The 26891-nt window shown below is 40.3% G+C and overlaps 1 protein-coding gene across 1 annotated transcript in view; it reads right to left on the bottom strand.

Annotated features, from left to right (window-relative positions):
• Window positions 1-26891, bottom strand: part of NPSR1 (neuropeptide S receptor 1) — a 93703-nt gene that overhangs the window by 13143 nt on the left and 53669 nt on the right. The window contains exons 4-6 of the mRNA XM_058030025.1: window positions 6035-6138; window positions 5614-5707; window positions 897-1098 (exon numbers count right to left, since the gene is read on the bottom strand). Coding sequence (XP_057886008.1) covers window positions 897-1098; window positions 5614-5707; window positions 6035-6138 — 400 coding nt within the window. The remainder of the gene's footprint in view (window positions 1-896; window positions 1099-5613; window positions 5708-6034; window positions 6139-26891) is intronic.

Below are 26891 nucleotides of genomic sequence, written 5' to 3'. Positions count from 1 at the left end.
ACCAAATTATGGGGGGAAAAGAGGAGTCCCAACAAGTCTTTTTTGCTGCTGACAAGAAGAGATGGACACCAAGAAATACAATTGTAACCTTGCTAGTGAAAGAAAGAACAGTAATGGCTCTGAGAACTGTCACTGACACTGGCAGCATTTTGAGGCAGTTAGGAAACCTCACTCCCCTTCCACATCTGATTTTGACTGCTCTTGTGCATTGGTGGCTCCTCAGGGCCAGTTACCTTCTGTTCCACAGCAGCTAATGGCAGTGCTCTAGAGGGAGGCTGATCACGAAGTCTGCGATATTGATTGACCTCAGTTTTATACAGTTTCTGCAGATTGTCTTTGTGATTTGAGGCAAATCAGTCTCAAATATCTGCTTAGGTTTCCTAGCTTAGGTTTCCTATTACAAAACAGGAAGAAGTACATTTGTTCATACTTTAGGATAATTGGCAACTACTTGGAGCACTTGGAGATTTCTTTCCAATCCTGGTGAAGGAATCCTTGTCGAGTATTGTGAAGCTTGAGAGCACTTCAAGTTAATTTTAGTTTAATTAGTGTTAAGTGCAGTTTCCTGTTCTTTTATTAAAATTATCTTTTGTAATAATGGACAAATATTCATACTGGGTTTATAAAGATATCTTTCAAGCCTGAAGCTGTGGAGATAAGTGGACACACTTAGAGATTCGTTCCTTTTTTCAGAGAAAATGTTTCTGGCTGTTAATACCACACAGAGAACACCCAGGGCAAGTACAATGACCCCTGTATTATGTGATAAAAACCAAAACAGCTATGCAGCAGGTATGGAAATGAAATTGTAATGAATGACTAGAAATTAAAGCATTAAGCTGATTGCACACTTGACAGCATTCACCACACATTTGCTGACTGGGCTTTGGACTCACCTGATTATGATCAGAGGAATGAAATACACCAGGAAAGCCACAATTGTCATGTAGGGGATCCAGTAGGAGTCATCAGGCCAGAGAGCCCAGCACTGCACTTCCCCATTGGAGAGCTGCCGTTTCCCAAAAATAATCAGAGTGGGTATGGAAAACAGGAAGGAGAGGCTCCAGGCCACTCCAATGAGCACTTTTGCCTGCCTTTCTGTGTAACAGAGTCAAACAGACAGTGTCAGTGGGGTTGTTGGTGACAGTGAACCCTCACAGCACTATTAACAGAAAGGCAGGGAGGAGGAGGAAATTCTGTGAAGAAAGGGAATTTTAGCCTGCAGCTGGCTGGTGCTGAAAAGACTTCAAAGGAGAAAAAGGATTTAATCTCTTTCTCATGATAAATTGTCATGTCATTAAGAGCTTGTATTTTTGCAAGTTTTATTTAAGGATGCTTAGGGCCTGTTGAATCTGAAACACTCTGAGAAAGGCACTGGTCAGGGTCAGCAAGTCAGAAACATGAAATGCAAATGGTAGCTCTGTGCCACCGAGAGAACATCACTTATGGGTGTGAAGGACCTCAGACCTGCCCTACTGCATGCCTAGTGATGCACCTTGAAGTGAGAAAGACTGCAAAACATTTCCTAGGAGGAAAAAGAAAATGCCTCAGCTCAGGATCGGAACAAGATTGCCTTTAACTCCATCTGCAATTTTACTGTCCCAAAGAAACATGGGCCTGAAGAGCCTGGGCATCACCTGCCCTTCTCTGTATGATGGTAGGAATAAAATTTAGCTCCTGCTGATGAACCCATGCCATGCCAGGAGTGGGCTGCTAACCACAAGACAGGGCAGATGACGGTGATCAAGTGCCCAGCCCTGTTTTATCTGCTGCAAAATACAGGAACTGGGAGATCCTGCTGGACTTCATGGCGAAGAACGGGAGCTAAAGGACCTCAAAACCTCCAGCAGGTTTGGGTTACTTCATCCTCTTGACTTCTGGCCACTGCCAAGTGAGGAAAAGCAAGTGGGAAATGAGATGATGTCTGGTGGCACCCACAAGATTTCGTAAATATCAATGGGTTGGAGCACAAAGTTCCAAAGCTTTAATTTTCAAAAACCTGCATCTTCTGGCTAAAATCCAGTTAGCTCTAGCTGAAAAGTGTGGGGAAAAAGGGCTTATCTGTGGAGTACCCATGATTATCAGTGACACTTATTCCTCCTCAGCCAGATTGCAAGAGGAACATATGGGGACAGATTTTTTTTTTTTTTTTAATCTGGGAGCTTTAGTGTTCAAATACTTTATTGTCCTAAAAAATACCCGAGGTTGTGTGTGAAATAGAAAACCACTTTAAATTATGCATATCAAGAAGAATGTCTTTCCTCCTTGAAGCTCTAAGAGCAATACAAAAGCATGTGGGCGAAACATTCAAGAAGTAATTTTATGCTTTATAAAACATCAGTTGCAAATACTCAGTTATCCTGCTCATTTTTAAATGCTACCCACGTTCAGGAAAGCATGGTCTTGCTAATCTAAGGCTTAAGGGAACTCTGATGACATCTGCCTAAGTGAGAGAGTTAGATTAAGGCTATAAATATTGTACAGGCAAAAGAGAACAGTGAAATTTCCCAAAGCATAAGGGAATAAACTTAGCAAAAGGAATATTAAGAATAAATTTCACAAAATATTTCATCACAGAAAGGACATTTCAAATGTGAGCTAACTCATGCAAGCCTCAGTGTTTTTCTAACTAAAAATGATCAGAGCTGGAAAAGAAACCTTTTTTTTACTGTATATTGAACAGAACTGGGTAATTTGGGTTGGCAATAGAGATATTTCCTTGTGTTTCATAGCACTTTTCCTGCAATGTTCCTTTATTTTTATTTTTTAAATGTCCCTTGCATTTGGTAGAATATGGCCTTGCTAGTCTAAAGTGTTTACAGGGCACTGATAGGTAAGCAGATTTTTGTTTTGTTGGAATAATGTCAATTTTCTACCTCACCAGCAGGGCTTTTTTTATGCTGCATTTTTAATAGCTGCTCTAATATGCTCAAAATGCCAGAAAATCCCATAACTAGAGCTGTATCAGTTATAAATGAAATCAAACAAATAACTTTTGAAATACAATATTCTATTGAACCAGTCTGAGCATTTTCCTTTAGAGCTTTTCAAACTGTGGTGGCCAAGACTAACTCCCAGGGCTGGACTGGGAGCTGTGAGCTCTGACTCTCCTAAAAGAAGTTTCCTTGTGACTGTTGCCTTTGCTCTGCTCCCACCACCCCTGCCCTGTGACAGCGGGTTTGAGAGCATCTCTCTGCTCCCAGCAATACGGGACAGGGGGTCACCTCTTGCAAGGAACTTTGCTTTCTGCTATCCAGAATGTCAATACTATGCAATCCTTTGATAAATTGAGTGCCACCTTAAAATTAGGTTTTAAATCCAGAATCTCAGTGACAGCGCTGTTTCCAGCCCAAAGCCCCACAGGGATCAGTTTACGCCTTTTTGGGTTTTGTCATTTTCTTCAGCAGTTCTTTTTTCACCTGTTGTTTAGTTTGCATGCCATTTGCACATACCTTTCAAACATGATGAAGTATTCATAAAATATTTTCTGCTATAATTTCTCAGTTTCTTTTCTTTTTGATCTTTATTTTACAATTTTTTCTTAATACCCTTTTGGTTGTAGAATTAGATGTCTCATAGTAAAAGCTTTAGGATTAAAAGGCATGTTTCTTTCCCATACTGCACTTTCTCTGGTCATTGATGTATTTGATATGTATAAAATATTCAGCTGTTGAAGTTTGTTTTCTTAAAAACCATGCAAAGAACAGCTCATTGCAAATACTTTATAACAGGACTTGAGGCTAGTAACTAAACCACAATTAAAAAAAATAGTTTGACATTTTCAAAGTGGAATGTTTGACTTTTTTTTTTTTCTAAAATGATATTTCAAGGCTACATGGAACCATAATTTTTCAAATCAATAAGAAGAAAGAACTCTTTTGTTTCTTGATTGAAGGATTTTGGGGGGATGAGTGTTTCATTTTGCAAAGAAATTTGCCATAGGTTGACTCAGAACTATTCATGAAGTTCCTCTGTGTCATCACCAATGACAAAGATTTGTAAATCTCTTTGTTCTCCATCTGTAGAATAGCTAAGAGGGCATTTCAAAAGCGTCCCACACAGCACCTCTGCAAGGAATACCTGGGTGCAAAAGGTGATTATTTTATGTACATTCCAGAAAGTTGCTATGTTTAAAATATACCTCTCTAGAGCCTTCTTTTGGATTTACAGCTCTCTTCTTTTTTCCTTTGAACATGGACTTTGCTTGTGCATCAGTGTGTAGCCAGACCTTGCAAGAGGCAGATGGGTTTTGTCAGTGTTCTCTCTGCTTGTGACCTTTTTCCCCTCACCAGAGCTGCACCCAGCTGATGACTATGCCACCCTCAACTGAGGCAACATCTGCTTTTCTCCAGTTTAAAAAAAAAAAAATCAAACAAAAAAACCCTTTATGGTCTAGGTATAGGAAATGGGATTTTTAAAAGGCTTTTATGAAGATTTGAAGTGATTTTTCATGGGTTCTTTTTCAACTTCAAAGTGCTTTTCAAAGATTACCCATCAAATTCTTTACTATACCCAGGCAGTAATTTAACAAGCACTGCTTTTCCTGTGCCATGCATGAAGAAGAAATGCCAGCAGGTCTGTCCTGCTCAGCCAGCAGGTTTATGAGCCCCCACCCTGCCTGGTTGATGAGCCCTCCTGAAGGAGCTGTAGAGCAATGCCACCTCTTCCAAAGCCCACTGAGAAAACCTTGATATCCATCTCCCTGTGCTGAAAGAGTTGATCTACACACTGGGGAATATAAAGCTAAATTTTACACAAGTTTTTGAAGCTTTCAGACCTTAACATCTGCCAAAGCTGCACACTGTCAGAGCTGTGATTGACTCACAGGTTTTTAAGGCCAGGAAGGACCATTAATCTGATCCCCTGAATGGAGCTGTCTGGCAAAAGCCATCAGTGCTCCAAAACAAGAATGATACTTGCATCTGATTAAAGCACATCCTCCAGACCTCATGGTTCTTGTAACTGTTCTTCTTCCTCCCCACCTGCAATTTCTGTTTCTTCACTCAGTGCAACATTCTTAGCACCCCACTTTGGCTCTGTGGGGAAGAAATAATTTTTTTTAAACTGTACTGCTAAGAGGCCAGGATATATCTGAGTGCTGTAAAAAAAAAAAAAAAAAAAAAAAAAAGAAACCAAACAAACAGAGGAAATGATAAGAAACAATAGATATCCAAACTTATATGCTATGTCTTTTGAAGATACATGAAATTATTGTGTGAATTCTCAGTACACCCTCCATCCAAGTTATTTTTTAATGTGAATAAATAGACATTATAGATGTCTCAGCTCCTACAGTCAGGATAGTGGAACAAGGGATAGCTTTTGTCCATTAAAACTTTCTAAAAATCCTGGAATATAATGAAAACCATTATGCTTTTTAAAATGTCATTTCATTCTTTGCTAACACAATACTTGTAAAAACTGCTGAGGGCTAAGTGGAGTTTAATAAATCTTGAAACCACAACTACTTCGTCCCTTGGAAAACTGTAACAGAGTTCAAATGCAGCTAGAGCAGGAATGAATAATTCATAGCAACAAGGTTTAGAATTTTGAGAACTAAAAAAATTGCCCAATAATGTCTACAGCAAGAACAAGGTACTGAAATTCTCCTACCTCCTTGCAAGAACTTCATGGGGTAAACTATGGCATGGTACCGGTCTATGCTTAGTGACACGAGGACGTAAGTTGAGGCATAGAGAAGCACCACCTGGGGCAGAAAGCATAACAGGACAACAGTTGAGACACATTTATTGCAGAAGGTGATGTCAGTGAGAACTCTGAACTAGGAATGTTTCAAAGCTTAATGGGGGAAAAAAAAAAAAGAAAAGGAAAACCCTCCACCCCCTTGTATATTCACACAGGTATTTTTCGCTTTTCCTGTCCACAAAATTTAAAATATTTAATATGCTCTAACGTGTTTGATCTTTAAATGAACATTTTCAACATTTAGCACTTTTGCTGCTAGAAAAAATTCTACACAGCGTTTTTGTCAGAGTTTACTGCTATGGGGGCACAAAGCACGAGGTTTTTGTACCTGGAAGTAGCGAACGACCCTGCAAACGATATCAGGGGCCATAAAATCTCCAGTGTAGCGCCAAATGATGTCTGTCATTATGTTGATGAGTCCTGTGAATGAATCTACAAAGACATTAAGTGAAGAAGCATTGGAAGAAGCAAATACTTGACTTCAGGTGAACCACAGAGGCAAGTAGGACCCTTGGGATGTGTCTGCTCCCCAGTCCTAGGGGCAGTCAAGCCATGACCCCTCAGCCCAGTATGCCAGAGGAGGTGGGAAAGCCTCAGAAAACACCCCATAATTATTGTCTAAGTGTGTCAGCTTGATTACTGCTGTGACAAATACTGAACCACTGAACCTCCTTTATTCTTTATCTGTTATTTCACTTTAAAAAGTCTCCTGCGAAATCACCTGGAGTGGCAACCAAATGCTGCTAAAGTTAGTGGAAATTCTGTCAGGAGTTAATTTGCAAATTTAATTAATTAATGACTAACCGTGCCTTGTCAGCTTGAAGTTAACCTACTTATGCCTTTACTTTTATATTTTCCAAATAAAATACACCTCAGGCTATTTCTTCTTTTTTCTTCTTCTTTTTTTTCTCTTGCAAGAAAATCTAAAGAGAAATTCCAGCCTTTGTTCTGTTTCTTATTGAACACATGAGTGCTCAGAGAGATGCAAGTTTTACAAATGAATCACAAGAATTTACACACAGGTAATATTAAGTTTCGTCTTCAAAACCAGCTTCTCTCATATGGACAAGATAAATGTTTTCAGTGCAGTCCATGGAAGAAAATGTGTACCAGTCCAATGTCGTGCCACTTCAAGTAAGGTGTCATTTTGCTGTTCTTGCACAGGTTACCACGAAGGGAGAAAACAGGTTAGGAAAACATTTCATGCAATTTTCAGGACAAAATCAAGAAACATGAAGAAAAAATTTCAGTCTATATTAAAAAAAAAAAAAAGTGTTTCATTTTGCTACCACCATTTTACACATTCAAAAACCATCTCTAAAGTGTAGTGCGATAAAGATATTTTAACCCCCATATCAGAAGATTTTTATTTGAAATTTATGCCTTTGGAAACAAACTATTTCAACAATTTTAAAAAAATGTTTTGGGAAATAAACAGTTTGGGTCAGTATTTCCAAGGAAATAGGCATATGTTTTGCAAAATAGGTTTCTTCTAAGCCCTTTGAAATTACAGAAATTCCAGATATTTCTAGCTGGAAATTGAGATTGCAGCTTAATGCTTCAGAAAAAGTAACCTGGTTTGCTTCACTGGAAAATCAGGGTTATTTTTTCTGTATCAGTAGTCCTTTATCTCCTCATTTTCTTCTTCCATTTATCTTCCTCTTCAAGTCTCAGCTCAAAATTAAATTAGTGTAACTACATTGCTTCCCTCCTTATGACTACTGTTCAATTAATACTGGTTTGCTCTTTATTCTCGCAGCGTTTCCCAGCCCCATTTTCTGTCTCCTCTCTTCCCCTGCCTCCAGAGAGAGGCTGGATCAGAGGCAATATCCAGAAGGAAGTCTGTGGTTTGAAAAGTTATGTTAAATATTGTTCATTGATTAGGGTGATGGGGCAAGGAATGATTGTTCCTCTGATGAGTACAGTGGCTTTACGACTTTACTGAAAAGACTGTAGGTATATAATTAAGGTGGTCTTTGAAAAAACCACACAGTTAAAGTGTTTCAGAAAGCGAAGTGCATCCTCCAACAGTGGTTCCAACCGATCCCTTTCCCTCGCCTTACCCCTGAATTATTGATTCATAGTCTCTCTCTCTACAGTAATGAAATATATATTGGTTCAAAGTATTGCACATCAATAGAGCTTCACCTCAGGGCATCCTTCGGCTTTTGATGGTGTGAGCATCCGCCAAGCAGGTGCTAAATCAGGGCTCGGCTTTGCTCGGGAGGGGGAGGGCGCGGAGGCTGCCCTCCCTCCTGCCAACCTCAGTGCTCTGATGAGGAGAGGGAGGGAGAAGGGACAGCACCTCGGTTATCTCAATTCCCTCTTCTCATGGCCATCTTCTGTCTCTTTTCAGTGCATCGGAGAGTGCTTTAGTGGTGCACCCTGCAGCTGTGGTGGGAGATGGGACAGCACCCTGGTGGTTTCCTTCAGGTAAGCAATTTGGCAGTCCCAGGTAACACACTTTCAGCTTACACCTTTCAGCTTTCTTGCGTCAGGAGTGTGATTTTTAACTTATGGATGGCCCCCACTTCACTGGAGATGTGATGAAGATCCACAGGGAAATGAGCCTTTGTTTGGCTGATGCTCAGCCCAAAAATACTCTCCAGGGTTGCCCTCCATGCATCCCACTCGTGCAGCTACCAGGCAATGCTCAGGCTCAGGAGCAATGGCAAGGTTTATGCAGCAGAAGCAGGTGCCTCTCCAGAAATACAGAATGTGGATATCAGCTCTGTGTTTTTCATGCTACCGGTCTCTACCCACTGTGTGTCATTACCTACAAATATATCTATAGCCTTAAGTACTTCAGGAGCTTTAAAGACAACTCAGAATTGTCATTCCCTTGAGAGCCTTAGAGTGAGGATTTTCAGGTGACTGCAGAGGCTTTTAAATGAGGCTTAAACTTCACAGCTTTTTTTGTGCTGGCAGCCTCAGCTCCTCTCCCCCAGCAGTATGTTCTAAGAGCTCCTTGTGCTGAATTTCAGAACTGTGGAGGGCTCAGCATGAGCCTCCAAGCACGTGCCCCTGAACACAACATACATGTGTGTACCAAAGCCAATGCACCTGTGTGGGCCAAATTCAGTCAGATTTCTCAATGCCCTTTAATTATAGAAACATTCTCCCACTCAATGCCCTCATGCCCTACTCAGGTTTCAGGAATATCTCTTGTCTTTTCAATCCTAAATGTACCAGACTAACTGTTCTCAGAGGATCCTTCAGTCCTCTGCTGCCTGCTCCAGAGAGTGTTTCTTATCCCATCTCTGCCAAGGACCAGGCTCTCTCAGTATGAACACACATGTCTCGAGGGTTTGTTCTGCAGAATTTACACAGGGCCACCAAATAAGTAATGTGCTTTGTGCTGGTGATCAGACAGCATAAAGGGAAAATGCAGCAAGCCCACAAATTATGACAAAGGATTGCTATATACTCTCCAGAGACACAAGTACCTAGTGCAAACCGTTATTAGTGATTTAGACACTAAATGTGCTGCTCATTAATCTGTTCTCTTATGCTCATCACACCTTCAATAACTAGACTTTATATTTTTCACACCGTCACAGTGGTTTTTCTTACAAGCCTTTTTTGCACAAAGCCCTGACATGCCAGCACTATAAACCTGGTATAGAGATAATGAATTGCCAGCAGACCTTTTGCCACTGGTAGATGAATCCTTCTTACCCTTGTATCATCTCAGGTGCAATTATATCCATGACCACAGCATCTTGAATTCCTCATTTGCCATGTAATTTGAATTGCTGTGGTAGAGGTCAGTGCGTGGAAGTCAGCTGATTTCAGCGATGATCTCAGCAGATCACACATTCCCTGGCTGCTTTTGGCAAGCTTGCACCTCAAACCGTGTCACTGGATTGCATCATTGCCATCCTGAGTGGTGAATGTCAGGTACACAAAGCTGACATAGCCAATACATTGCTCTAAACCTCAGTGTCCTCTTTACTTTGAGTGTGCTCACCACTCCTTACAAAGCTGGTGGCTCAAGTGTTAGACACTTTCACTGACAAATGCTCCTGGGCCAAACAGCACCAAGATAATTTCTAAAAACTGTCCTAAGCAATCTTCACTCACAGCTGTGTACAAGCCTTGTCATTCCCACTGCCTTCTAAACAGTGTTCTAAGTTTTTTTACTAAGCAGCAGTGTGTTTACTGTGGTACTGTGTCCGCATTGCTAGGCAACAGTGGGGTTATAAGACCATTTAATTACTCAGAAAAATAGGCAGAAATTCAATTAATGAAATGTATTCTCTTCTGATTCAAAATAAAGATGCCAGAAAGTGATACTTTTTGACTTCTAAGCCAAATGTATATTCAAAGAAGGATACAGATGAAACAATTCCTTGTTGAAGAGAGAACGTGGCGCTAGTGTAATAGGAATGGAAGAAGTTTACTCTTGAGGGAGAGTGGATTTTCTACAAACAAATGTAAAAGAAAAAATCCATGAGATTTCAATAATAAGGAAAAGTAGAGGGAGAAGGGGAGTAAAGATAGCTTTGCCTGGGCAGAGGGAGAGAAGAAGATCTTTGTGCGGTTTGTGCAACTGGACAGGTCTGCAAACCTTGATCTGCCTCCTCCCTGCTGCCGCCATGGCCACAGACAGTCCTCAAAGGCAGAATTAGTGTCTGCCTTTACAAACCTGTCAGCATTTCAAAATGCAGCATTTTTAGACAGCATTTATCAAAAAGGCCAAGAAAGTGCCTGAGAAGGAGAAGCGCCCTGTTGTTCCCAGAGGAGACCGAAACATGCTGAATATAGAGCTGCAGCATCTGTCGTTGGGAAATATGTCAGGTACTGAAACAACCTGTGAAAATCCTGGGTCCTAAAGGCCAACACAACTCGGGTTTCCATCATTGTAGCAAAATGCCTTTGGGTTTTTTTACAGGCACGAGTGAGTGCAGGCGTTGCCTCTAGTTTTGAGCCCAGGTACCACTTGGTTCAGGAGGTGATTGCAGTAGCTTGGGTAGTGGGTGCTGCCTCATATGACTGATCTCAGAAATGTAAAAAAGAAATCACTGCCCTTGGAGGGAGAAATCTGAATGTCAGCTTGCTGTTGGTGTGAGTGAAACAGATTTTTTTGTCAAAAAGCCCTCCACAGAGAAAGAAGTTCATTATAGAAAGCAAATGGAGATAATTAGCAATCTGGCTTGGGAATAGACAGGTTACAACTGTCTCAGATAATATGTTCATAGAAATTCATTGACTTGATGGTATTGCCACAGGGATGTACCTGTGCAGACTTGAGGATATTCCTTTCATTGCAACTAAGGCGGTTCAGACAAAAATCTGCACTAGCAAGTCTACAAGAAAATATCTCTATCATTTTATTATTACTACTGACACCACTCTTCCCTCAAGACACTCACCCTGAGGATGAAAGTCTTTTCTATCAGAAGTGGAGACCAGATTGCTGGTAAGCTGTGATGGGTTAAAAAGCTCCACATGTCATCTCAGCTGCAGTTTCATTTTCCCCTGATGAGAACAGTTCTATTAAGTTGGATGTGGTGATCCATGACATCTTGGTGAAGCTGTGCCTCTTACTAAAATACCTGCTCTCTTTTCGTGTCACTTACAGTGATTCCATTTTAACGAGGTATATCTTGTTTTGCTTTGTAAACAGCACCAAGAAGCACAAGGAAACACAACATTTTGTAAGGCAAGACAAAGGGTGCAAGCTGCTGGTCAGGGCTGAGCATTTAATATGGCTCATTTTTCCTGGACCTCGTGATGTACATTCCCATCACCCACCACTCCCCAAGGAGTGGATCCTCTGGAAGCATCAGAAGCAGCAGTTCACCAACAACTGCCTGCAACTGAGTGATAGACCCGTAAAAACAAAAGTGGCTTCATTGCCCTATAGCAAAAATCAGGTCCTGTCCATGATTTTGAGCTGATGAGGCAGCCACTGCTCTCTGACCTTGCTGCTGTGCATCACGCTTTATGTGCTATCAGCTAACCAGAGTCAGTGCTATGAACTGGCCTTGCAAGTCAGCAAGACTCATATCTGATATTTCTACAGGCCTGTGGGTGCAAGATATTTAAATTAGGTGTTCTTAGGGGTCCTGGAGGTCAGCTTTAATTCAGGCACAGGGCAGAGATAACAGGAGAAGCTGCCCTGCCTCTTGCAGACACCCCTGCAGCTCATTTTCTCCCACTCTTCCCATAGCCTGTGATTTCCACTGTAAATTTCACAGGTGGCTTTGCAAGCATTTACTGCACTAGAAATAATTTTGTAACCACATGTCCTGAAAAATATACCCAGAACTCTGTTCTCATTCAGGACCTGATAGTGAAATAGGTTGTGTCCCTGCTCTGGGCATCTGTAGGACAAGATACTTGCAAGATGCCTTTTCAAATTCTGACATTTTAGCTCTTTAAACACTGCGCCAGGAGAGCCTGGTGTGTGGCCTCTCTGTGCAGTCATGGAGCAGCAAGGGGCTGCGTGTGGAGCAGGGTGGGTGCAGGGGCCTGGGTGCAAGAGTTGCCCTCGTGCTTTGACAACTGATTCCTCCTCTTCACAACCCCTCCAGGTGCATTTATCCGAGTTTATGGTGGTTTGCAGCCCCTTGCTCCAGCACTGCAGAGCATCTGGGCACCATGCTGGAGGCAGGCCAATAGGGAGGATGGTTGACAACCCCAGGAGCTGCCATGGATCTGCCAATCCTGATTTTAACTATTTTAGAAGTGTTGATAAGAAGCAGATGTGATTGTGCTAATGCAGTGCGAGGATCCCAGCTCTCTGCCAGAGAATCTCTGGCAAAGGGACAGCAAGTGTGAGCCAAAATGTGGGGTGCACTAAGTATTTGTAGGGAATCAGCAAGGACACCCACAAGTGCTTTGTTCCACTGTGGTGCCTGCATTGGAGCACACATTTTGCATTGGAGCAGCAGTTTTGCCACAGGTGCTAACAATGTGTACTGTGCTGCTCTTGGGCATTTTATCCTTCAAGCCTGGCAGGCTGGAACAGAACACCAAATGTAATGTATGAAGCAAAACCCGCTTGAAAATTGTCAAGAGAAAACCTGCTCAATTGACCTGTTAAAGCTATGTGGATTTTTTTTTTTTTTTTTTTTTTTTTTTTTTTTTTTTTTTTTTTTTGTGGCAGAAGTGGTGCTTTCTTTCTCTTTCTGGCTCATTGGAAGTGACAGGAAATTTTGTTGAATTGTGTAAGCACCTAATTTATTTGTTGCATTTCTTATATTTCTGCTCTGAGATCCACTTTCTCATGAGATGAGGCAGGCCCTGTTAGGCTAGATGTTTTAAAGGATCGATGCAGTGATGCACCAGCCTCACTCCATAGCTCATCCAGGCTGAAAGATGAAGGGCTGAGAAAAGAATATACTGCACAGTACCAACCTCTTAAGAAACAGCACTTACAAAAGATGTGGAGATCAGGCCTGCAGGAATTAAAATTTAATATGCCCTGCCATTGTGAAAGGCATTAAAGTTATGTTTAATTTACCTTTATTAATATATCTCTTCCTACCACACCATTGCTCTGGGGATAGAGCTGGAGGGGGCTGGACTGATTGAGCAGTTCTGCCAAGAAGGAGAATGGCACCCACCAAAACAGGGCAGGATAATGGGAACAGCAGCAGCACATCAAATACAGTGGGGAGAGGTGGGCAAAACAGAGGGCTTTGTCTCATCATTCAGAAAAACTGGTTCCTCCCACAAAGTTGAATAAATCACTGGAGATCGGTTTCCTTGTAAAACCAGGATGTATTATGAACCAGTCAGAACAGTAAAGGCAAGTAATTTTCATTCAGATGCCCCCTTCTTCAGAACTCTGTAAATACTGTGGTTTGGGAATGGCAGTTGCCCTTAGGGGGAATATGCAGGGGCAGATGAAGTTGTTGATAATTCTGAATCCTAGCAAAAAGTTTCCTCTTCCCAGATTGTGTTACTTGCACGTAGAGGAGACCACTTTCTACTAGATGAAATATTACTTTGTTGCATGCAGTTCATTTTGTGTAAATTCATTCAATGGTTCATTCAGTGGTTCATTCTGTGTAAAGAGAATGTGTCTCAGTGTAAATGCAGAAGACACAGTCCTGTGGATGAATTTGTCTTACTTAAACACAGAAAAACAAGAATATGCCTCCTCAAAAGACAAAGGAATCACACTGATTGTAATTCATTGCTGCTGTATATATTTCAAGTGGTGCCTATACTTGAAGTGTTTTCCAGAAAAAAAATTACCTTCTGAGATACCAAGTACCAAACAATTCAATTTTTAATTATTTGCTTCCCCAACATCTTGTACATACAACCTTCTGCTATTTCTTCTGAATCCTCTGTATTGATCCTTTTGCCAACTCTTTACCTCAACTATTTGAAGGACCGCAGGTTTATATATTGGTCACAACAGAAACTGTGACTATTGTCATCTAAAAATGTGGACCATCCTAGGAGTATTTTCTGTTGGTGTAGTTCAGGCACCCAGGTCACCAGAGTCATTGATTACCCACACTTCTTCCAACGCTGCCTTAGTTGGCTCAGATATTGTTGATCCAGGTAGCTTAGTTTAAGTGGGAGTGGTAAGGGTGAAGCCGCATTTCTTCCCTCACAGCAAACTGCAAATCAGACTCCCATGGTGCTCAAGCAGTGACACTGCATGCTGCAGCTCAATTTTTGTTGAAGCTTAGGCTTTCCTTTACAGAATAGGAGAATAGTGTTCCTTCCCATTTTTGTATCTGCTTTGTCTCCCCTGGTGTTTGCTCATAGCACGAACAAAAGCACACTGGTTAGTTTCATTGGCAAATTCCCATGTAAAATCATCACATGGAAAAGGCAGATCAGGCAAACTCACACTGAGCTGTTTTCCATTAAATATACTGCAGTGCCAGAACAGGCTGAAAATTCATTACATGTGGTGTGGATCTCAGTCCTGTAATTGAGCTGAACATGGCCAAAATGGACTTCTAAGCATTTGGTCTTAATAGAGCAACTAGGTCTCTGTAGTGCCACATGATATCTTTGACCTGAATTCCATAAATCCCATTAATCATTTGTAAACATTTGGTAAGCATCTAGGCAATGGAGCTAAAGGGAATGACTCTCCAGAGAACACCTGCAAAACAGGTGAACGTGAGTTGGACATATTGGCAGGTGATGAACTGCCACATGAAAGAGTTGGATGTGTCATCCTACAGCCCTTTGCAAAGATGGGCAAAAGGTGTCAGTGTTATTGTTAGTGACACAAAGACAATCTAAGTAAATAAATACCACTGCTTGAATATGCAAGAGGGGAATAGAAAAACCCTGATCTTCTTAACATAACTTCAGTGCCTGCAAAGGCTGTTTCTAGAATAATTTCTGTTCGATTGCAACTAGATGTGCTGCAGTACAGATGATGGACTAAAAGGTGCTAATGATGTATTTGTACTTTTGATGTCAAAAGTTTAAAGTCATGTCTTTTAATGGGAGCTAATGAGATCCTAAGTGATGATTCCAGGTAAAGCATAGTCGTTATTGCCATGCTGTTGGCAGTGCCACACTTGTGCAATCCTGTTTCTCAGCATTTACTACTGCACGTGAAGAAAGGTAGCAAATGCCACACACCTACCTATAGTTAACAATAGAAGTCAAACTCTAATGTAGAGTAACTGTAAAATAAATATCCTCTATGCCAGGTGACAAACCTGCCTGGATAGCCATCAGAGAATCAAACAGGAATCCATAAAATTTAGAGGTAATGTTTTTCAAGTAATTCAGAAAGAAATCCATTTCTCCCCTTAATGCTGAAATGTTGGACCCAGAGGATTATACAATTTATCTGCCAAGCACCTTTTATTAAAAACAAAACCAAAAACAAACATAACACAACTGTCATTAGGATTTGAATGTCTGAAACAGGCTGAAGATAGAAAAGCCATAATCAGTCCTTCAGGACCACATAACAATTCTGTAGCTGTCAAAACAAGAATTAAGGCTTCCTATAAACTGACATAAATTGGCACAGCAAAAGCTGACTGCTGCTGATGTAGAAAATGCATGGTTCACTTCATTGACTGTCAAGTGTATCTACAAAACATATTCAGGGCCACCACTGGGCTACAGGAAAGGGTATCAAAATAACCTTCCTAAGATTATCAAAACAACCTTCCTAGACCATCCTCGTGTCTGGTTTTGCTCTGGAGCCCCATAGAAAACCCTGAGTTCACCTCTTGCCCTTCATGTTTCCCTGCGCCTCATTACATGCAACAAGAATAAAACCCCACCTGTTCTTGCACTCTGCCTTGTTCGAAAAATGCGATGTTTTGAAGAAAGTGATTTATAAAAAGAGGCATTAAACATTGTTTTTGCAGCCAGACTTAGAGATGCTGCTGCTCTGTTTTCCCAGACTATGTTACTGATGCAAATAAGGGCTGTGCCTACACACACCACATCTGGACTGTGGCACTGCATGGAGCTGGTGCATCAGATGTTGTCAGTGTGGCCAACTCAGACCTCTCTGACTCCTTCCCTGGGTTCCCAAAGGGTTCCACCTGAGACCAATTTGGGGCGCAAAAAATCTCCAAGACCTACACAGAGCTTTGCTCTGATGGAGTCAAAGTCCCCCACAGTGTCAAAAGTATTTGGATTGCATCTGAATTTTAGCTTAAGGACTAAGCCAGCCAGCCAGAAGCTGTGTCAAGGTTGCAATCGCAGCCCAAAATTGAACCCCCAACATGCTAAAATCATAAAAGACATTAGTTTTTTCAAAATGCCCGGCTTCTTTTCCTGACCAAAAATGCATGAGAATCTTTGAGATTAATAACCAGATATTTGGATTTTCCCTGGAGGTAATTCACTGAGATTGATTGACTCTAAAGACTGTAAACAACAACTCTAATTTGAAAGCTAAAATCAATTGACTTGTGCCTCTTCCACATCCTGTCAGTCAACATCCTAGCAAAGTACTTCTGAAATTGGAATGTCTTCCCAAATGATGAATGAATATGAAGTTTTGTGTTTATTTAAAATTCACACTGAAAATGTAACTGTGAGAAAAAAATAATGAAAATCCAAGTATGTTTATCTATATCTGAAGCAATGAGTGGTCAAGAAAGGGATGTGAGTATTTTTACAAACATCTTAGAATCCTAGAATTATTTAGGTTGGAAACAATCTTTGTGATGAATAAATGGCATAATCAATAGACTTCATAAATTCAGCAGTATGAAGAATTTATAACCACTATCATTTCAAGAACATTTTCCTCAAGGCGCAAAAAATGTATTGTGGAAATATTGTTAGCTGAAAACAATGCTAACCTACCAAAGCACTCATACTGAAATGTATTTAGTATACTAATGAGTAAGTGTTTAAGGATTTGGAAATAGAGTTGAAAATGAAAAACTCTATCTTGCAGGAGTCCATTCATTTGTGATATTTCAGAGTGATCAAATTAGTCTTGAGCAAGAGCAAAACATTTTGTTTGTGATAGTATCTGCATACAAAGAGGTCCAATAGAAGAATTCAAAACCATTTCCTTTTACAGATCCTTTCAAATTCACATTGACATTATAAACCTTGTAAGTGGAGCACAGAGTTATTTAAAAGTATACCTTCAAGGGGCTTGGTTTGGGAAGCACGGCTTTGTTTTTCCGACAATCTTGTTGAATTGATTTTTTCCAGTCTATTTGTATTAGCTGGGTAGAGGATTCACAGAAATGCAATTGTGTATTGTAATTTGACTTTGATCACAGTAATTTTCTTTCTTGAGTCTCCCAAGCAGTCTTCTAGAAACTACAGCAGTAATGGTATGCAGCAGTGGATATTGAACTGCTTGCAAGCCACTCAGGCACCTCATAAAAAACATTATTAAAAGGCAAATGCCCTTTGTGCTCATAACTCCTAAAGCACACAAGCTGAAGTGCTTTAATACTTCTAATGCATTTTAATATATTGAGATGTGCTCTCTTGGAGTTGGTGTCGTGGCTTTCCAGCCGACAGCTTGTGCTCCTCTGCCAGTCACCCTGGTCTGGTTTGACTCTGGCTCTCCCTCCAGTTCCAGAAGTCAGGAGTCTGAGTGTGGTTTGCTGGGAAGCTCAGTGACTGGCAGGTGGCACAAACAACCTTTCTGGAGTAATCTCATCTTCTACAGAAGGAACCTTTTCAGAGCATCCTGAACCATTTCCCTTCTGCTAATGAGTGTTCTCCCAAACCACAGAGTCTCTGGAGATGCCCAGTCCTGCAAAGGTGCTTTGGCTCACCTGCTAATGTGAATTGGCTCCCAAGGTGAGAGTTCTGGAGACCTACAAAGGCCACAGAGGACAAGAGCATTTTCTGTGCCCATGTGCTTTGTGTGCTTTACCAGGCAGAATAACAAAGGAACCATTTTAAAGATAATCCTGATGTTCACAGAAAAAGTGGCATAGTGCTTTATTTTCTGGCTGCATTAAACAGCAATCTTCCCATCTTCTAAGGTCATCCCTTGCCCAGCAATATCCAATGTTATTATGTTCAGACCTAATGTCCAGACATATGAGTTTTCTCCTTTACCTGATGAATTGGGACCACATCTGAGGATGTGCTTTCTCTCAAAATCAAGACAACTTGTGCAGGTGACCTGGAACTTTCCCCAGAAAGAGAAGAGCAATGAGACTTGGTGTAGAGCTCAACAGCTTAATAAGCATTGCTAATATTTGCTAATATTTACAGTGTGTTGGGGAATTCTTCTATAATTTATTATTTTCTGTAAATGCTGGTTTTTTATTATTTTTCTATTTTTCCTAGTTCTTTTTTAAACTAAGCATTAACTTTATACTGTCTACAGGGTGCAGATTTTTCAGCCTTAAGAAGTATTTCTGCAAAATGCAGTCAAAAAGGATGCAAGATATGTTGGAACATCTAAAACCTTCATACAGACAACAGGCACCATTCTAGTCAGTATCAAATTGTCAACATAGGATTTATTTTTTCAGTTGGCCTCAAGAGCTTTATCTCAAACAACAATTTCTCTATTGGCTCACAACTTCCCCTAAAATGGAAATTACTTTCCCTTCTGGTGTATTTTGATCTATTAGGGAATCCTCTTTAATAGTGAATAAACTGTACTGCCTTCATTTCCTTCTCTCCACTGCTCCCTTCCCCTTTCTCCACTTCCAGCTCTGAAGGGAGATATTTGATTTGCATAACTGTCTAGATAGCAAGAGCTCCTCCCAAAAAGAGCACTTAAAAGTTACTTTCAGAGGTGGAGTTTATGCCTCCACCATAACCAAAAGACGTTAGTAGGCAGAGGGCTTAAATTCAGTTTTAAGTATATAAGTTGTTTCATGCTCCATGCCTTTGGACATGGTATGCACTTACAGTAAGGTAATTTTGGAGTGCAAAACATGGTTTTAATGCCATTAGTGATAGAAAATCCATACTTGAGGCAATGTACACATACTTTTCCCTGCCCCAGACACAGTGCAAAACAATTCCATGCTGATTTCCATTAACCGTCCATTTTCTACAAGGCCTCAGAAGACAGCCAGCACTGAACCTTGTCTCATTCGTTCTACAACCAGGTCCAACAAGCTGCGTTGCTACAGGCCCACACTACTCAAAAATATCTGGCTTAACAAGCATTTGGTAGACATGTGACTGCCTTTGAGAAATACCTGAGGAGAGCCAAAAGTGCTCTATTTTGAACAAACCAAACTGGTTTATTTACTGCGTGGAAGGCAAACTGGGAATTTGGGAGGCACTTGAGTACCGTGTTGTGGTGTTCCATTGAACTAGGCAAGCTGTGAGTACCAGCATACCCACGCGGGGAGACTTGCAGACAGACTGCAAAGGCACAGGATGCATCACTGATTTGTTTGTCTAAGTTTCAGTGCTTGAGAGAAAAGATCTTACAGCATATTATGAGAGGGCACTTCAGAGAAACTAGGTTGATGTGCAACTGATGTGGTTGTCACTTATTAATATTAGATTAGACACCTTGGCAAAGCAAAGATTTCAGGTGAGTAGTTTTATCACTGTGCTGTCTTTTGTGCATTAAAATTTCATTAGAGTTTCTGTCTTAGTGCAATGAGATTTGCCACTAATAACTCTTTGACACAAAGAAACTTATTCATTTGAGAAACACAACACTATAAAACCTCATCAGAGATTGGAGATGCATGGATTCCATGAGTGGATTGGAACTGGTACTGTAGTGGAGTCTTCTTGGGTCTCATGCTCCCAGTATTGTGAGGATTATTCAAATGGAGTGTGCCATCTAACAATGTGTCAAGCTTGCTGTGTGCCTGCATGTGCTTCTGACAGGGATAAGAGGGAATCCAAATTTAAATTGATTCTCTGAATGAAACATGGAAGTGTTTATGGAATTCTCCTTTCAAAAAGATGAACATAACACTGAAAGACCCTTACTTTACCGGGGTTATGTACAAAGCTGTCCTCAGGAGTGGTGACACTGGATTCCATGCTAAGGATGACAGAAAATGCCACTCTGCTTTTCAGCTCTTTTAGAGGGAATCTGCTACTGCCTTCCATGAGCAAACTGCTGTGACCTTGCAGTTCTTAAGAAAAGGGTGTAAATAAAAATGTCCCCTTGATTTCTAAAAGTTTTGCATGTTTCATTAAACAAAGATGACTGAGCAGCAAAAGACATTTCTTGTATTTCAACTGGCTTATCAGCAGGAGAGACAGTTTCAAAATGAGCATTGAAATTACCATACTTAATATACCTTAAATTTTTTCTCTGGACTTACTAGTAATATAGCAGTAACTCCAGCACTCCCATAACACATTAGATTAAACAGTGATTTTACAGTCCCTATCCCTGCAGCATGGCAAAGTCATTTTTCTAAGAGGGCTCTCCATCCTTTCCAGATGTGACATCAGCTCCTGATTTTCTCTCTGACTATGGGAGCTGGAAATGAAAATGTGTAGAAATCATTCTTCTATTTAAGACTAGAAAATGTCCATCAAAAAAACCAATACCATCTCAAAATGTAGATGGGTTTTTGATTGTGGAGTTTTTTTTTTAGGAAACAAATAAACGTCTCTCTTTTGTCATGTGTCTTCAAATTCCCAGAATTTCAAAGCAATCTGTTTCCTCATGCAGACAACCCCTTATTCCCACTTCTAGTGTGCAGGTTTCTGGCATACTTGAATAACGTTTTGTCTCTTGTTCTATTTTGCTAGTTTACAATGAAAGCAAAAAATGCCTTTCAAGAAAAACTTCCTTTCCTTTGTTATGAGTAACCTCTAAGAAACTGGCATAATCAAACACTTCACTTTTCAGTGCTGTTATCCCTGTTCCTTAGGAACTAGCAAAAAGTTTGACTTGTGAATGAAATGTTTGGATATTTTTCCAGATGTAATTTCCATGCTATTTGGACTGATCATGTTCTTCTTAAGCAGGTCTTCACTCTTCTTTCTTGCTTGCCACTGCCTGCAACATAACATAATAGGAGTGGAGAAACATGTGACTTACCTGCAAGTTTTTCTGGATTTCAGGGCTGTGGTGTGGGGATGGGCAGGTGGATGTGGCTGTGCCTGTATTGCATGTGTGCAGAAACAGAACCAGATCCCCATTGCATCCTTCAGTGATTTCAGGTGGTTCTTTCCACCAACACAGCGAAGTTACACTTACATGCACTGAACTCAACAATCTTGAAGCTCTTTCCTAACCTAATTTATTCTATGATCCTAAAGATTCTCCTTTAAGGCTAATCATGCAGCTGTAGTGTTAATGCACAGGTTTGGAGTAATTTTTGTCACTTAAATTTGTCACTTTTGTTCCATATCCCATTTAGATCTCTGCAACTACCTGAAAGGACCATGTAGAAAGTTGAGAGGCAGTCTATTCTCCCTAGTATCAAGCAATAGAACAAGAAAATGGCTTCAGGTTGTGCCAGGGGAAAATTAGTTTAGATACTTGGGAAGATTTCTTCTTAGAAAAGATGCTCAAGCATTGGAACAGGCTGCCTAGGGAAGGGGGTTAATGACCATGCCTAGATGTATTTAAAAGAGATGTAGATGTGAAATGCAAGGACGTGATTTAGTGATGGAATTGGCAGTGTTAGGTTGGACTCGATCTTTTCCAACCTAAACGATTCTGTGATTTCATGAACAAATTGTCTTTTGGGCAGCACCTAGAAAATCTTGGACAAGTTCCACATGGCTATTAAGAAACAATTCTGAGCACAAAAGAAATAATCCTGCACTTTCCATCAGGTGACATTGCTATGCCTTGCTGTGCTTAAAAATAAACAAATGGAAAGGTTCTGAGAAATATCTTACCTATAAAACTTGGTGTTTGGGAATGGGCTTGGAGTCAGAGCCTTCTGAGGTCTGATTGAAAAGGAGGAAGATTGGGTTCTTAGTTGTCAAAAATGAATAGTAATCCTGACATATTTGGTGATGTACGAACACTGGAGGGATTTATATAGTCAATTTTAGAGACCTAAATTAGGAATTGAGTCCTTCTGTGCAAGTCAATGAAACTTAAGCCCAAGTATAGAACTGCATGGAGAGTTTTGCTCTATTGGCTATAAATTGAGCATGGGAAGGGTGACTTTGTATCTTATATACCTACAGTGAGGTGCCTAAAATAGATGGCATGAATAATCCCTAACATGAATACCAGTGTGCAAGAATGCAGTAATGAGATTTAATCCAATTATCTCTGTGACAATTATGTCCCATTTTTCTTCCCAGAACTGATGTCAATGTGTGGGCTTTCTTCAGACCTCCTTCTGTACACATGGTAAGAGGCTAACAGGGCATCTGCCCTCCATCCTCCCTGCTATTAGAAAGAATCATGGATTATTCTAAGTTGGAAGGGACTCTCAAGGATCACCAAAGTCCAGCTCTGAAGTGAATGGCCTCATACAGAGATCAAACCCACAAAATTGACATTATTAGCACCAAACTCTTAGCAGCTGAGCCAATTTCAGTATTAATGATGTTGTATAAAACAAAAGGTGTAATGTTCCAAATAACAGTAATTTCCTCAGGTGGAGAAGGTCACAGATTAAAATTGCTTTGGTCAAAGACCAGCAAATGTAAATAGTCACCACCCAGCTGTAAGACAAGGAAGGTAGCTGAAGATACTTGCCTAGTCTGCATTTCACTTGGCTGACTGGAAAAGTTACCAAGATTAGAATTTTGTTGTTCTTTTTGCTGTTTCTTTCAAATGCCACACAGCTCCTCTAGCATATGAGCCCAGACCATACTACATTTTTGTCTTACAGCCCTCAAAGTGCTGTCATTGCCCCTACAAACCTTTATAATCTCCACACAGCCCTACTGGTACCAGCAGAGCTGTGACAGTGGAGTAACTTGGCTGCACAGTGTGTCAGCAGAGGGTTAGAGAAATTATATTGCAGGTGAAAGTGGAGAGTAAAAAGCTACTGGCAAAAAAAGTCAAAACAACCAGCTGAAAGGAAATGCTTTCATTTTAGTCACACAGCTGTCTAGTCAGGAAAAACATTTGTATGCAAAGATCTGAAGGAATGACAGCTTCTTTTGAAAGAATAGAAATGGTAAATGTGGACTTCCTGTGCAGAAATCTGTAGGTGGGTAAGTGGAATCAAGTTTAGGCAGTGTATGTCTGTTGAAATGAGAAAACAATGCCTTTGACAAAGATAGGACATATAAGGTCCATTCATCACTTTTAATCCTTTCAGAAATGACTTATTAGCCAGGAAAAGCAAGCAGAAGAACTGATTCCATCTTAGTTTAAAACTGCATGATCTAGGGTGAATTTGGGAAGACAAGATTGTCACTGAGATGTTATGTTGATATTTCTTACTTCCTTTCTGGGGATGTACAGGGGCCCAAACCTTAGAGATGGCATTCAGAAACATTCCCAGATGACTTAGTACAGAAGTCTGGTGCCTGCTTGTGATTTTAAACATACACATGCACTGCAAGGGAATAGTCATTGGACCCTGTATTGCATATTTATAGACCTGTTGTAGTTAAATTTTCCTCTGCTTTGGATGCAAGAGGATTTATGAACTGAAGCCTATTAAGTCGCTAAAAGCTGTATAAGGAAATACTCAATATCTTTGTAGAAGAATCACCACATCTACTGAAAATACTTCATAACTCAAAAAAAAAAACAACAAAAAAAAACAACTCAACAAAAAACCACCAAATTAGAAAAGGACATGTCTGGCTTCAGAGTGTTAAAGTGATTGAGATGCAGATGAAATGAGGGCATATCATCTTTGTTGCTAAATTCTCAGGTCCCAGGAGGTCTACTGGAATGTGAAAAAAACCCCACATGACCATATCCTACACTGGAACTACTGAGAAGCAGAGAAAATGTGTCTGTTGTTTTGCATTTACAGAGGAAGATACGGTTTCTATCCCTAGGCACTCTGAAAATTCCACAGAGTTCCTATGTATGATGAGCACACAAACTGTCCCCTTCCAGAACAATTTAGTGCAGCATTTAGGTACTTTGAGGAAAGAAAATACTTTTTTCATGAGTTCTCCTTGCCTGTGTGAACGTCAGCTCTGCACTTGGGTTTAAGCTGCAGAGTGATTTTTGCTGCCTGAAAGGGATCTGAAGACCACTGTTCAAAGAAAATAGACAGAAAACCACTGGTTTAAGGATGTCTGCCTAGCGGGTTGTGATTGCATTAATTACAAATCATGAATCATGGACATTTTCTTCCTGCATTTGTAAGATGAAAGTACGCGATATAAATAAAAGTCATTACAGGGTTTTAAAGGGGATGATCATGCTTGCTTCAGTAGCAAATTACCATTATATTGCCACTAATGGGAGGGATACTGCATTCTACTCATTCTACTACTATAGTTTATAGTTACTGCACATCAGTGCCTTTTTTTTTTTTTTTTTTTTTTTTGTGCTAGTGCTGCTGTTTCCTATTGCAGTGAGCTCCAGTGGGTAGAGTCTAAGCAACTAAGCAAACACAAATACTGTGTCCATCCCTGGACTTTCCAGCGAACCCCTAAGAAAATATCTAATTATCTAAAACTACATGAGTATTAAAAAAATATAGCATAACAGGCTTCCATCTGTGGGCTGGTTAAAAACACTTAGGGTTTGGTTTGGAATTGAATTCTAAGGCAGAAGTTGTTGTCAGCAAACCTACAGCTCATTTCTGCATTCTCCAAATGTCCCATCCCTACAATAGTTCCCTGCCAGGTTTTTGGGGGCCTAAAACTCTCTGGTTTCTGCATCAAGATTTGATCCATTGCTGTTTCTTTGTCTTTCCACATATACTTGCTTGACTCCAACCTTTTGGGCACATACAAGCAAGGCAAAGGTGATCCAACTGCCCTAGATCCCAGGATTACTGCCAAGTCTCTAAGGCTACCTTTTGTTCTTATAGTCCCAATCTTGTGGTGTCATAACTTTACCTTTTCAAGGAGGTAAATATTGCACCAAGAGAAGTTTCTTTTGCTTTAGACCTCACAGGGAAGTAGTATAACTCCATGGATTGTGGGAGCACTAGTCCCAAATTCAATGTGCCTACACTAGTAGACTGGACCAGAACAAAGTATTTTCAGGATACCAAGTTTTCTATGTCAGACCTCATTCTTCATGATTTCACCTCTAAAATGTAAAATCTATTCGTTTTCTGTGAGCATTTTCCTTTGGCTGGCAGACCAAACACTACAAAATAGAGGCCCTGAACACCCCTTTCACATAAAGCTTCTTTCTGTCTTTCAGTTTTGATGTTGAAGTTCACTTCTGGTTTCCTTTCCTACCTTCTGAGGATATTCCACTTTTTACCCCATCTACTTCAGGACTGGTTGGGGAGAAAATGCATTTTAAGAGGGATGCATGTATTGGATATTTTCCTCGGGAAAACAGAAACTATGTTTTGACTAACCATTTATGCAGAGATAAATGAATACATGCAGAAATACTCATGGCTCTTTACGTAAGAAATATTAGAGTATAGTAAAAGATGATTCATAATATCAAGCTGGAATTGCACAGCACCAGTGTCCAAGTTGCATATTACAAACTAGGGAACTATGATTCATCTTCAAATCTGAGTAAAAGTTCAAAGGAGAATTCAAGTCTTTCCTAGATGTTATTGAATCACAAGGAATGGCAATGGGTAGCAAATCTGTTTTGCCTCGTGCTGCCACAGGGTATTGCAGGCTGTGATCACATTTATCTTATCCTGCATTATGTTTCAGTTTGTGGGGGCACGCTAATACATACCTCGCTTAAAATCCCATGTTGCTTTCCTCTTACTGAATTCATCTTGGCAGAATCAGCATGGAAAAATGATTGCTACTTTTCCAGGCAGCTAATGCAGCCATGAAACAATTTTTTTTTTAAATTCACATAGTTTCATGGGATGCATTGAATAAGCAATATTAATATTGCTGTGTTTACTCCCAGAGACCATTTTTGCTCTTGGTAAATTGAAGCACATTTATTCTGTAAATGCAAAATGAAAGTTGTACTAAATGCTATCGTTTTCACAGCCTACAGAGGAAAGGTGGATGTAATCTATTTCTTTCCCTATTTATCAAGCCATGTGTGCAGTTAGGTGATTTGCAGAATTCTTAGACTTACAGATAGGTTTTTGGAAATCAAGCTGCTTGCAAAAGTGGGGAATTTGGATGCCATTGGGTATTCTGTAAAATATAAGTGTCTGTGCCTGAGGAAATATTAACAAATTACACTTTCTTTCCAACCTTGACAAACCTCTTCCAGCAGTGATGGGAGCATGCAGTGCAGAACACAGATGATCCATTAGCAGAGACAGTTTCCTTACATTAATTACACTTTCAAGAGGTTTTAGATCATAATGAATATAAGAAATGCACATGTCCTTCTCTCAGTTTCAGCAATGAATTCTGCAGTATGATTGTAACTTCCTCTAAGTTTTCTTTTCTTCAGGTAGGATGATGAAATTTCTCACCTTTCTTCAGCCTTCATATTTTTCCTACAAATAGCAGACAATTAGCATGGAAAGAGGAGGAAGCCAGATTTCTGGGAATTAGTTCAGTTTTGTGCATTAAGTTTCTGTGTCTTAGGTGGACAGCCATGTAAATCATATTGGTAGGTTCCAGCCAAGACCCAGCTGGCAAGAAAGGCAAGTTTTCTAGTATAACTGGGAACTCCTTGGACTTTTTGGCTGCCAACAGTCCACCTCCATTAAGGTGACTTGCTGATTTAGCTGCTAATTGCCTCTGTGCAATTAACTTCCAATGCTCATAATCACTGTGATGTCTAAGGTACTTGTAAA

The sequence above is a fragment of the Melospiza georgiana genome, chromosome 1 (assembly GCF_028018845.1).
Source record: "Melospiza georgiana isolate bMelGeo1 chromosome 1, bMelGeo1.pri, whole genome shotgun sequence".
NCBI lineage: Eukaryota > Metazoa > Chordata > Aves > Passeriformes > Passerellidae > Melospiza > Melospiza georgiana.
Note: the sequence above shows the minus strand (reverse complement) of the source record. Positions and strands in the feature narration are given on the sequence as shown.